Below are 13,946 nucleotides of genomic sequence, written 5' to 3'. Positions count from 1 at the left end.
CACTGTAATATGCAACACAGTAAGATTTCAGAAAATTAATTCAATAATAAAGTGATAATTAGTGTGCAGATCACTGTGGGTGGGTCATAATTGAGAGTCCCATTTATGCATAATTACTGTGCAAAAGATATTGGAATAAGAGAGAGGCAGAAACAGCTTTTTACCTTCAATGAAGGACACTTTTGTGTCAGATGCACTTTGCAATTTGCATCAAATTGCATATTAAAATGTGCAAATTAATATCTGAACTTGGAAATTATAAACCCAGGAGACTGAATCATTTGCATATGGGCTGGAATGTTTCTGAATGTGAAGGATATCACAAAGTGGTGACTGATTAAGAGATTTTATTTTTTCCATTGCCGCAGTTTTACTTCATTAATATGGTCTGGAGGGAAGTCTGCAGCGATAAGCGTTAAGCGATGCTGCGTACACACCTGACTCAACTTGCCGAGCAGCACTCCAGTACTTCTGTTTTACAGGTACACCCATTTTACAGGACTCTGAGACTGAGAGAGAAAGTGATGGAGAATGCAGGACCGAAAAAGCAAAGCGAGTGAGAAAGCGCTGGTTGAAAACACGACAAGACAGCTGGTGAGAGAGAGCGAGGGAGAGAGAAAAAAATACAACGGGAAATGAAGACAAAAAAGTGTGAAGGGTATGCAGTGGTTGAAGAGAGAACGAGGCAGACAGAAAAGAGAGAGAGCAGGAGAGGTTGAATGTAACACAGTATAATAAGATGAGTGGAGAAGAGACGCCTGAGGGGAGAGCAGAGAGAAATAGGCTGTCCTGTTAACATGCTGACTTACCCGCACACATGCACTCACACACAGACACACACGCGCAGCATGATGACAGCCATTCCTATTTTAAATATCACTTCCAAACACATTCCTATCTCGCTGTCTGCAAAATCTCCATATCTTGGTAAGCCCCTGGTCGCAGAGCAGCCTCCCTCCGTCCTACCTGCAGTGAAGCTCGCTGACATACTTGGCTGTGGGACTTCGTTGTGCTTTACCTAATGATGAATTATGCATCGGCCGCTGTCACTTTGAAAAATGCAATTACCTCAGTGATAAGGCAGATGGGCCTGTTTTGTCTGGCATATGCTGTGCATCTATTAGGAGTCTAGAGGAAAAAAAAAAAGAAGTGCTCGCACACAAACATGGGATTGGGCACAGATTCTCGCATGCATCCATAAGCACACATGCATCTGAAGTTTAGCTGTTCGCTGCCTGTGGATGCTACTCTGACAGATGACTTCAGCAAATTGTTAAAACAAAAACAACACTTGGCTCCAAATTAGTTCCTGTTTGGTTTTTAAAGCATTGATCGCGTCAGGCATGTGAGCTCTGTGGGGAGATCAGATTCTCTGTGAGAGCTCAATTCAGTTACATTTTACAAAATGTCTCGACTCACTCGACTGTAAGTGGTGCTCGATATTAAATCTTGAATCTCTGTACGCTGGATTAGATTATGATTAGATTGTGTTGCATTTGTAGTTGACTTGAAAGTACTAGTGCTATGAAAGCATGCGTTGCCTTTTATAACCGTCAGAAATCACAGTTACTGACTTATTGGCATTCCAAGGGACTGGGATCTTCAATGACTACCATATGATATCGGTGTAAGATGGCAGTACTCGCCACCAGAGCCTAAATTTCATTACAATTTCAAAATATCCAACCACAAGACTCTACTACAAAGCATTAGGAAAAGATCCATGTTAAGAGTCTATCCAGGAGGGTAATCTTTCTTGCTCCTGGTCATGACTAGCAGTTTCAAAAGAACCAGAAGTAACACTATATTTGTTTGAATTATTTCAAACACAATGCATAGAGCATAATGTGCTTATTAATATTAATTTTTATATTTAAGTTTACTGACAGGTAATATATCAAGAGTGCCCTCCGCTGGTCAAAGTAAAATACTTTAAATGATCTGTTCCGCTTATAGACTGTAAATTTTGATTTTGTCAGGATCAGTTGGAATATTTAACTTCCCATGATCAAACCACTGACTGCATATAAAGATGGGCTACATGAGAGCTCCCCAGATGTTTCCCCAAACATGGTTTCTGTCATTTTAAGTAGTTCTTACGTTGATATACGTTCAAGTGTTCATTTTTCTGATGAGTTTAGTTTTAATGTGTCATTTCCTGCTTTAAAAAGGAGGTGAAACATCATGATTAACAGCTGAGCCCTGATCGTGTCTGGGTCAGAGGGGTATACGGGTGGGAACTCGATCCTGCGCTGATTGCCACTGTCCACGCACAGGCTCAGCATGACGTCATCAGTGCAATATGGCAGCGCTCGTGTTGACTTCAAATTTGTACAGCGGGGAGTGGTGAAGTGTGTGATCCATCTTGTCTGAACCGTGTCAATGGTTTAAACGAATGATTGAATTGTGAGTAAACAAGAAAGCCAAAAAAAAAAAAAAAAAAACAAAACCAAAAAAAACTCAGGCTCCATTTCAAATAGCTTATTTTAGAGCAGGCAATGTCAGACTACCTGATCACAGTAACACACAGACCTAGAAGGAAGATATTCTCCAAGTACATAACTCAGATCAGGTTAGATCACAATTAAGCTGAAGAAGAAGGCAGGCATTATTAAATATAACTCCATGAAGAAGTCAAGTTTTATGACTGGAGTGTTAGAAAGCTCCTTAAAACTGTCCTAAATACATATAAGAACTATATGGAGAGACAGCATTGTAAATCTGAAGCTGCTCCACTCCTCAGATGAGCTCCTGGATAAAGTTAAACCGTACATTTTGCTGAGAGAGAGCAAGCAAAGCTGCAGCCTACGAGCACTGTTTTCAACAGCCTGCAAAGATATGACACACAAAGGATGACTTCTACTGCACACTCCAGAGGTCAGCGTGTTAGTTTCTTTTATCATAATTACTGTTGTTGCTTTTTCCAATGACAGAGTCAAGACAGATATAGATATATAAAAACGTCGAGGAAGGTGGACACCGACTCAAAGATGTAGAGGAGAATGTAGCAGGAGGCAGATACAAAAAGGTAGGTAAAAGGATAACGTGACAATTGACAGTGTGATGTGTGACAGAAATAATTCCCACTCCAGATCACACAGGGATGCAATGCTGCTCTCCCATACTGTCCTCCTCTTTCCCTTCATTCCTTCAGAATCAGAATCAGAATTCTGATTTATTCCCGTTCATTCCTACTCTCTCCCTCCTACCTCTCTGGACCATCCACCCCAGCGTACCTTCTTAAGTTCATCCTTTTTTTTTTTTTTTATCTCATTCAGACTCATTCATTTCATCCTTTCATTTGCCTCCCTCGCTCCCCTGTCTTTCATTTGGCCTCCATGTGGTCACACATTTAAGCGTTTTCGTTAAAGCTGAGATGCTGCTCTTGAATAAGCCTGGAGAGAGGCAGTCAGTTGGGCTTATCGAATGTCCGCACACAGACAACCACTCAGTAATAACAATAGAAAAATTAAAGGATGATGCAGGAGGAAGTGAGCAGACACACACAAGTGAGCATAAATGTAGATAGAAACAGTGGAAAAAAGGATGGACACATTTCATGCAACCCGATAAACAGTGACAAAGAGAATTGTCACTTTTTTGGGTCTGTCAGAGGGGTTTTGACTAAACAGGACCAAGCATTTTCAAGCTGTGATGTTGTACTGGCATAAGACATTCTTTACTATTTTCTATTTACTATTTGAGGTGTGGGGCAGCGGCAACTCAATCTTGAACATCTGAACTCCGTTCTGGACTTCACTTTGTGAATCGGTCACATTGCAAGCAAGTTTTCCCAACGTTTCAATGTAACCATAAGAACGGAATTGACTGATTAATTGGAATTGAACCGGAAAAAACGATTTTCAGCAGCTCACAAGCTGCACTAAGTGTCATAGTTATATGTTACACAGACATAAATGCATTTCCATCTATCTTCCTAAAATCACTAGCACAACTAAGAAATTTGTTTTGACTGTGACAATATTGTAATATATGGCATAATTAACAATACTGACTTATTATTAAAATTTAGACTCAATTTGGACCGAGGAGAAGAGACCACTGCATCACCTCTGTGTTCACTCGAGCTCAGTGGGTGTCTCTGCGTTACAACTGTAGCACAATATAAAAAAAAGAACAGTGCTTGCTTCAGGCTGAAATGCATCCGTTTTGGACTTGTGGCATTAAAATATTTAAAGCCTTTTTACCAAAGAGTGCAGGTTTTCCTTCAGTGTTGTGAGCATTTCTTGTCAGAGCCAGTCTCATCTGACTCACAGTGAGTCTCCCATTCAGCCTCATTGATTTTAAAACAAACACACCAAAGCACAGAGGATATCTCTGTGCCTCTGCCTAACAAGGCTGGTGGAGACACAGAAAAAGACAAATAAAGATATAGTTAGAGTGATAAATGTGGTTCAGACCTTATTTGATACACTGTCTCTGATATAATCCGGACTCAGCTGTAATTGCCTATACCACCATATTAAAATTCTCATAAATAATGTTGGATATTGTTTTATATATTGTAAAAACAGTAATAATCTCTTCAAAGAAGTGAACAGTGAATGATGTGGACTTTTCAAAAAACAAGGTTTTTGTGGGACTCACTGTAACATACAGTCCTGTGCAAAAGGTTTAGGCAGGTGTCAAAAAACGCTGCAAACTAAGAATTCTGTGAAAAACATAAATAATAATTGTTTATGTTTATCAATTTACAAAATGCAAAGTGAGCGTTCAAATGAAAAACATCTAAATCAGATCAATATTTGGTGTTACTAACCTTTGCCTTCAAACCAACATCAATTCTTACAGGTACACTTGCACAAAGTCAGAGATTTTCTAAGATTACAGTCACATGTATGATCAATATACCAAGCAGGAGGCGCTAATGATCATCAATTTCACACGTAGGTTGAAACGCAGACATTAACTGAAACAGAAACAGCTGTGTAGGAGGCTTAAAACTGGGTGAGGAACAGCCAAACTCTGCTACCGAGGTGAGGCTGTGGAAGACAGTTTCATGTTGCAGGTCATACATCATGGCAAGACTGAGCACAGCAATAAGACACAAGGTAGTTATACTGCATCAGCAAGGTCTCTCCCAGACAAAGATTTCAAAGCAGACATCAGAAGCTGTTTAGATTAAGAATAGAAGGAGACAGAAAAGGAGTGGGCAAAGGGAGAAAGCCATAGACAGTAGATATACAGTAGAGAAATAAAGATGGATAGCGATAGCCGAGAAGGAGCTGAGGGGAGGACACAAAATGGAAAATAAATAAAATAAAAGAATGAAGAGAGTGAGACAGAGAGGGAGAGACGTTAAATGCTGCAAGGCATCTCTCTCTCGGAATTTGGCAGATTATTAGAAACATGACCCTCAAAGGCTTAAACACCCGACTAACGAGGGCAACATCTTCACGTGACATTTCTGAGCCGTAGGAGGAATGAAAAAAGAGCAAGAGATTAAAGAAATGAAAAAGTTTTCATGGAGATAAGCTTGAGATTTAAACAATAGAAGGTCGCCACCCCCAGAGATGTTAAATTACATACACATTACAGTTGCCAGAAAATTACACAAACACAGAGTGTGACAGATTCCCTCATGACACGTAGACACACGCATACACACACACATAGCATATGGGTCATTTCCCCTGTGGCTCATACATTATTGCCAATTTGGGAAGGGGAAGTTTGTTCACTAAATATTTGATGGACACCCCGAGCTGCGATGAGATTAACAGATTAATCTTGCCAATAAGGATGTGCTTCAGTATGAAGCTCAGTGTGCCCACTTGTGTGTGCCTGTGTGCATAAGTGCCACACGAGCACTAAAGTTAATTAAGAATCAAAAATTACACAGCTAATAGCAGCACGCAGCTCAAACTGTGTGATAAGGTCACACAGGCAAAATTAAAAAAAAAAAAAAAAAGTCTTAATATTAGAAGAAAAAACAACAACAAAGAAAGCAAAAACAAAACAAAAAGACTACCTTATAAATTGAATTCCATTTTCACACAGACAAATGTCTACAGCTCTGTATTGCCATTTAATTTAGTATTCATTGTCTGGTCTTCACTGGAGAAAAGCCTTCGGTTCACAGGAAATTATGCATTTTACATCTGGGTTTGGTTGTCCATAGTCAATACAGCAGAAAGAAATGCGCAGCAACATTACTGGACACAGCGCAGTGTGTCCCCTCCAGACATTAAACAGTCCTGTGTTGCCTCTCTTGAATTACTAAGAACCCTGTTTGAAAATGTGGAGATGGTATTTTTTTTTTCCAAGAAGCTCTCAAGGGCCACTGCTGCAGAAAAGAATATTACACGATGTACAAGTGAACTCTGACAAGTGCAAAGCAAAAACAACAACAACAACAACAACAAAAAGCAGAGTGAAATAAATCAAAAATGTTAAAATTAGCGGTTAAAAACCTTGCAGTGAGATGCTTTCCTTCTGGTTTGGAAAGCAAAAATGAAAAGTTGGGTATATACATCACATACAACAAAATGCGCCATTTCTGAATTCAGCAGCTGAGTAGCCGCAGCCTAATGGCCTGGTCAAATCCGCACTTAAAAAATTTCAACAATTTTAACAATGCTGCTGCAGTCAGTAAATATGCTCTCAGGGGTGAAATAAATCAGAGCTCAACTTCTTGCATGTTGATAGCAAATGTGCTGACAGTACTGACCTCTGAGGGAATGTGCAAAAAGACTAAAACATGAGAAGCTATTATATTTTTTTAGATGTATTGCAGCCCCCACACTTTCATTTAACTCTCTTCTGTCTGATTATCAACTTCTCTACAAAACTTCTCTACAAAAAAAAAAACAAACTTTAGAGACAGTTATGAGCGAGCATATGGGTGAGCTCAATGCAACTGCTCTTCTACTTTTGGTACCTTACCAGATACACTATAGCAACTGGAAACACAGTACATTTTTCAGGGCCATCTTGACAGCAGATGCTGAGAATAATATTATTTATTCAGTCAGTCATCCATTTTTGCATCTGGACAGTCCCCATTTTACTTTAGTGCTGTACTGTTACTTGAAATGGTATTTACCTTCAGAAACAAGCTTAAGGGGCCAGCACAGTTCTGGCCCTCATCTGGCTAAGGTGGTAGCTCTGACAAGAGTGACCAGGAGCCACTTTGCGGCACAGAAGCTGCAGCCTGGAGATTAGAGAGCCAGTGGAGATTTGCTGTGGATAAATGTAAACCCGAGCTGAACAATAAATACGAGGCGCCAAGATTGTTTAAGGGGATAAGCTGTTCAGAAAAATCTGGCTCTATGTAGGATTGAGTGTGTGTATCAGTGTGCGTGGCTTGAGAGTGCGTGTCTGCAACTACGTGTGCGCATGTGAGATTAGCTTGTCTGAAAAGGTGTGAGCATTTCTGGTGTGTGTGTGTGTGTGTGTGTGAGTGCATATGTGTGCACGCATAGGGAAAGAAAGTTATGTGATGAGAGAGCTGAAATGATGCCAAAGCCAAAAAGACCAGACAGTCCTATTTGGAAACCTTTGAAGCTACACAGCTTCAAATGCAGAGAGAGCTGAAAGGACGGAGTAGAGGAATGGATCAGCCACACACGTACACATACATCCCGTTACAGCTCGGACAACTTTCACGGGTTTTCTAAGCATCCTGAGAGTATTTGCACGCAAACTTCTTGTGTTGTTTTTCTTTTTTTACACATTTTTCAATTACACAAAAAATCCCCACAGTACATGCCAGTGCATGGCAGGTGTAAAAGGGATCTGTCTGTCACTCTGTCACAATCACACAAAAACACATTGAGTTTGTCAAAGACAGGGGGAGGAGAAGCCAAATCTCTGTCATTCTCACCAAAGTCGACAAAGGAGGACTGTCCCACAATACTGGCTGGTGGCGGTTCTGTAGGCATGACTTCAGCTCTGGTGAAGTTCCTGTCCTGAGAGAGAAAGACAGAAAGTGGGAGAAAAGAAGGTAGAAACAAGATTACGCGGTTTCATAAATGCTCAATCATACTGCAACTACCGGACTGTGGGCTTCTGTTATCTTCAAGAGTCATGAATAAGTCTACTATGGCTTAAATGTAGTGTATAAAATCCCATATTCAGTGGTTCTGGTGTGCGACATAAAGGCAGAGAACAGGTATACCATTTACATAATCTTTCTGTAGTTTTTCCTGTGCAGGACCAAGGTTCAAAGAGCCTTTAATGGACCATAGAAAAGCAGGCAGAAAGGATGGGTGGATCTGTGTTGGTGCTTAAGCAGAAATACTGTCATGAGCTGCATATATACATATATTTTCCAGCAGATGCTAGAACGCCACAGCTGCCAGACTGTAAATACTCCCAGTATTCACAGCAGCAGTCTGTGGGGACAGTTTCACCAATCGAATTATTTATACTAAATGATAACGTTTAACATCAGTCAGTCAATAGATTTTTTTAAACTGACTTATAAGGTCAGCTCAAAAAAATTCTATTTTTTTTTTAGTTTTGAACTTTAATTGTTTTAACACTAATTAATAAATTTTCTGATTATCAATTAAATAACTCTTTGACTGATTATTTTAGCACTGATTAGTTTTAGAGTTACAAAAAACAATTATTTTCAGTATCAATTAACCAATTAATTGTTCTACTAAATATTAGAATATTGTAAGAAAGTTCAGCCGTCTTGATGAACTTACATAACAAGTCCTTATTGTCATCAGTCACTTATACAAGAGAAATAGAGAAGAACCACAACTGAAGGTGCATATGGGATAAAAAAAGAAACAGGAAAACAAGAATAAATTAAACACAAGTACACTAGTACAAGTATAAATAAAAACAAAAACGAGGTAATGAATTCATTGCACATGTTGGATATTATTACACACTTAAGTTATCGTACATGTCGGTAAGACGTGAGGAAAGCTAGTGGTTCAAGTGGGAGTTGAGTGTCCTCATAGCCCACAGATAAAAGCTGTTTTTCAGTCTGTTCTGCTTTTGATAGTCCCGTATCTCCTTCCTGAGGACAGCGGGCTGCGCAGGTGGTGTCCAGAGTGGAGGTGGTCAGACAGGATCTTTCTGGTCCTGGAGAGACATCGAGAGCTGGCGATGTCATCGAGGGAGGGCAGGTGTTGAGAGTCAGGCTGTTCCTCACACACCACTCATCAGTCAGACTCGGCACTTCATCCCTGTAAGCTGTCTCATCTCCTCCTGTGATGAGCGCCACCAAGGTGGTGTAGTCCGCAAATTTAATCATTGTGTTGGTGGGGTGGATGGGAGTGCAGTCACGGGTGTAGATGGCATACAGAAGTGGACTCAACACATAGCCTTGTGGGAAGCCAGAGTGACACATGAGAGTGGAGGAGATCTGGGCACCGACAACAGTCTGTGGGCGGTTTGTAAGAAAGTCTTTAATCCAGGCTATGCACCTAGTCAGAGAACCAAGAGAAGCAACATCCGTAGACAACCACTACCAGAAATTACGCAGTCGAGATTCCCACATTTGAGGAATTTGCAGGGGTCAGCACAATCAGCACAACCCACCTTCTTGATCATGGTATCTCCCAGGTACGCAAGTAGGTATACTGCACATGTGATGCAGTATACAAGTATTGGTCAATTATTGTTGTTGTTATTGTTCAATATTTACATGATTTTATTATATTTACTGTCTGACAAAGTTAAAGTACATTTACTCAAGTTAATGAGAAGAAGGCAAAAAGGAGGTGATCAGAGGAAAAAGAAAGCAAATTAACACGATGTCCAGACACCAAACAAATCATACCTGTTATTTACAAATCACTAGACTGTGTTATTTAAAGTCATCCCAAATTAGTGCAACAGCTTCATTAGAATGGAAGCTTAAAATGCCACTGATTGTTTTTTGAATGAAATGTCAAAGAAAAACTATGAGTGTGAAAACTGATATTTAAGACCACAGTTTGTTCATGCTGCACATCATTTAGAAGAATAAAGTCCTACATTTTCAGTTCAGTGAATGCTGGACTTATTCCTCCAACACTGAACACTGACATTGTAATTCAACACACCCTCCGTTATATTGATTTTTCTGTGTTGAAGAAAATTTCACAACACATGAATGAAATGTTGTCAAAAAGGTACTCCATCTGACAGCTGAGGGAAGTGCTTTTCTTTATAACAAAACAAAACCAAAAAAATTCCAAAGTGGACATGTGACTATGAAAATGACATCTGACATTTTCTGATGAGCATAATGAGGTGCTCTTTGAATTGCAAATGAATCCCATGACCTGATTGCTCCGTGAATCTGAAAACAGTTTACTGGAATATCACTTTAACTGTAGTCAGAAGCAGTTAGATTATGGCAGCGTGTTTAGCACTATGCACTATGCATTAATAACTTAACATTAGAGCCCCCCCCCCCCGACGTCTTGTTTTGTCATAGCAGGAAAAGCACAAGTAATATGAATAACACGATTAACGATGGCTCTGTTCCCACTAAGTCATGGCAATGAGTCAGCATTCACAATACCAGGACCTTGAGCAGCTAAAAGGAATGCAGTCATCAGTCATTTTACTATTACAACGTTTACACCTTTTATTATTTACACCCTTTACTCCTGCTTTTCCTACTGTGACATGTCCAAAATGTCTCCTGTGGAAAAAGGTCTTTGGACCGTTTGTGAGCTGACATTGTGTAATCTATATGGACCACAAGCAACAAATCACAGAGATGAGAGGTTTTATTGAGAGGGGAGTTCTGAAATATCAGAAAATGTTGTTCGTCTCTTTGAAGGTGTTTTGGTCTAATACATCCAGTCAATTGTCAGGGAAAGTGGCCATTGATCATCCTAATGGCAGACCCATACTCATAGTCTCTCACCCCACCCTGAGACATTTAGATTAGGAGACTAATTAATAGTGCTGCCAGTGTGATGGTCCTGTGGATTTATGATGGTGTGGCCTGAAGTTCTCCTTCAGCCAGTTAGTACATCATTCTGACATCTGAACGAAGCTTTCGTACAGCTGCTAATACTTGACTGTGGCACAGAGGATGGGAAAATAACATCCTGAATATCAGTAAATGCTTTTAGTATTTGGATATAGGGCGATTCCTTTAGGGAAAGAAATCTCTTTTGGGAAAAAAAGTGAGAGGGATAATGAACTTGATCAGGAAACCTTTTGATTTATATGTTTGCATATAAATGTATACATTTTGGAACATTCTCACTAAGGCCACTGCATGCGTTGAATTTAATCTAAGAATGTAAGTGAATGGAGTCATTATTTCTGTCATAAGCACTCAATTAATTTATTTTCAGCCTCTACTAATAATACATTGCCTAATTAGCACTGACAATATATGAAACCCTGCAACAGCTACTGCAGGGGTTGTGTGCAGTAGATCTGATCACTTGATGTGAAAAACATTAAATAATATGAGATGGCCATTTATTTGTTTTGTGCTGGATGGATAAAACTGCAGTATCCCACTGGATTAAAAAGCCTTCAGACTGAACACATGATGTCTCGTGAAAGGCTACAGCAGAAAGCTGCAGGTGAATTGCCGCTGTGTGGGGGCAATGTGCAGGCACAGGATACTAGTAAATGAAGGCCAGCATTACACTCGGTTTCAATTATTCACAGCCCACAAATTGTGCTTTTAGAAATTAATTATTTGAATCATGTTTGAAGCTTTGAATGCTAATGAGGCACAAATGTAGTGGTACTTATTTTGGTGGCTTGAATGTGCCCAGCAGCCAAGGATTCGGGCTTCAACTTAGACAGAATTCTTTGTTGTAACACCGCCATGTGCTGAATATACACACAACTGTCCAAGAAAGAGTGCAACATCCCACACACACACATGCACACGCACCCTTTTGAGTTAAATGCTGTGATTCTATCTTTAAATTTATATGTAGATCCTTTGAACCTCCTCATATAATTTATGTATAATATATGCAAAAAAGTAAAGATAAAAGTGAAGGTACGATGTAATTCCTTGCTGCTTGTCTAAACGCATGTGTGTACGTTCAGCTGACCCACGCAAAAGAAAATGAAACATTTTGAAGGTGATCTCTTCAAAAGCAGGGAGAGTTAACTCAAAATGTCAAAAGCTTCCAATCTCACACACAGACACACACACACACACAGAGATGTGGCAACAGGGTGTTAACTCTCAGAGTGTTGAAGATGAGATCTTAGTGTTGGTTGCCTGATTGCAAGATGTCATGATTAAAACTGCATGTGTGTGTGTGTGTGTGTGTGTGTGTGTGTGTGTGTGTGTGACCGCTTGAGAAGAGTTGATTGATGTGTGAAGATGAAAGGATTACAGGTCTTATTATTCTTCCCTACTGTTCACGTCACTCCCAACACACATGTCACACACACACACACACACAGACATACCTTGCCAAGCAGTGCAAGTGCAATAACAGATGCACAGTTGCAGCAATAAAAGACATTTTTCTGCATGAAGAAATGCATAAGACTCAGCATTGGGAGGATTTTTTACATGGCTGAAAAACAACAAAGTAAACCAACCTGGTAAACAACTGACACAAATGCTGATGATGCTGAACAGTGGGATTAATTCTAAACACAAAGTATGAACAACATGTATGTGCAGTACTCGTCAAAGTGTACTGAGGTTCAACTTTTTTGAACTTAATACTAAACTGCAATCATAAGTTACATCTGATAGGGGAACAGGCTGTATGAGCCATAAATCACATGAAAATATTCTGGTGGATTCAGATAAGAGGCTGAAGGATTACTGCCATAATCAGTGGACAACAACAACAAGAATAAATCGTCTTGAAGAAGAGTGTCTTGAATTTAAATATTTGTCCAGGTGAAATCATGACATTTTGTTGCCCTCTCTGAGCTAAAGCCTACGGAGGTTCATGTAACGACTCTATTATATGCATAATATGGTTCTATGCCCTGGAGGGAACATTTGTAATAGTTATGACAAAGCCAAATTAGCATGAAATTAGCTATTTTGCAGATAGCCATTTCATTGTTTTCCTTTGAGACAATAGTAAAAAATACTCCGGCCCATAATTTACTTTAAATGTCCTAAAAAAGGAACATTTTCCAGTGTTTCAAATGTACGTTATAAAGTTGTTTTTGTTTCTCCATGTAAATGGACAGCTTGGTCCTGGATCCTTGGTGAGGCTCTCATGTACATTTTCTACTAAAAAATATAATTTCGTTGTGTTTATTTGATAAAATGCTAAAAAGCATGTGGGCTGATCTGAAAGCGGACTTTTCTATGTATGAAAGAGAGAGACTAAATATCAAAACGCAGCTGTGTTTATGTGGCTCACTGCAGCTTACTTGTGTGACCAGAAGTGTGTGTAAGTAAATCAATGAACTAAACTGCCAGCCATATAGAATTGACCTCTACTCCGTGGCTTTACTTGCTGCCAATGAAAACAACCTCTCTTCACTCATCTCTTCAGCTTGTTGCCCCCCTCCTCTCTGTGTCTGTCCTCTCCTGTGTAATCACAAGAAAACAGAGGAATGGGAAGGGATGGAAGAGACTTACGGGGGGTGGGGGGGGGACACAGAGAAAAGTAATTAAAAGAGAGTCCTGCAGAAAGAGGAGCGTGCTGGCCTGTGACCGCTCGAAGCAGCTGCACTGAACCGAAGACCGTGGTGGGATTAACAGGGGTATAATGCTCTGAGGATGCAAGAAAATGGCAGTCTTGTGTTTGTGTATATACATGCAAGTGTGTGTGTGTGTATGCATGCATCCACGGCCATGTACGTACGTCATGTGCCTTGGGGTGAACTGTATTTCTGAATTTATTCAAGTGGTGTGTGGATGTGAGCACTTGTTTGTGCATTTAAGGAAAGAGGGAGAGAAAAGGTGCAGAGTGTGGAAAGATGAAAGGAAAGGATTTGGCTTTTTCTTGAGCTGAAGATGAGATGAAGTGATGCAGTTGGAGCTCAGAGGTCCTGATTTTACTGAC

At 39.9% G+C, this 13,946-nt stretch overlaps 1 protein-coding gene and 1 pseudogene across 2 annotated transcripts in view; both read right to left on the bottom strand.

The window, feature by feature from the left end:
* Positions 1-13,946, bottom strand: part of itfg1 (integrin alpha FG-GAP repeat containing 1) — a 120,678-nt gene that overhangs the window by 78,791 nt on the left and 27,941 nt on the right. For both annotated transcript variants that reach the window (XM_046400171.1, XM_046400085.1), the window contains exon 8: positions 7,847-7,931. In XM_046400171.1, the coding sequence (XP_046256127.1) occupies positions 7,847-7,931 (85 nt within the window). The remainder of the gene's footprint in view (positions 1-7,846; positions 7,932-13,946) is intronic.
* LOC124064589 lies at positions 9,427-9,557 on the bottom strand (annotated as a pseudogene).

The sequence above is a fragment of the Scatophagus argus genome, chromosome 1, assembly GCF_020382885.2.
Source record: "Scatophagus argus isolate fScaArg1 chromosome 1, fScaArg1.pri, whole genome shotgun sequence".
In the NCBI taxonomy this organism is placed as follows: Eukaryota; Metazoa; Chordata; class Actinopteri; family Scatophagidae; genus Scatophagus; species Scatophagus argus.
The sequence above is the reverse complement of the archived record's forward strand: the minus strand, read 5'-3'. Positions and strand labels throughout refer to the sequence as shown.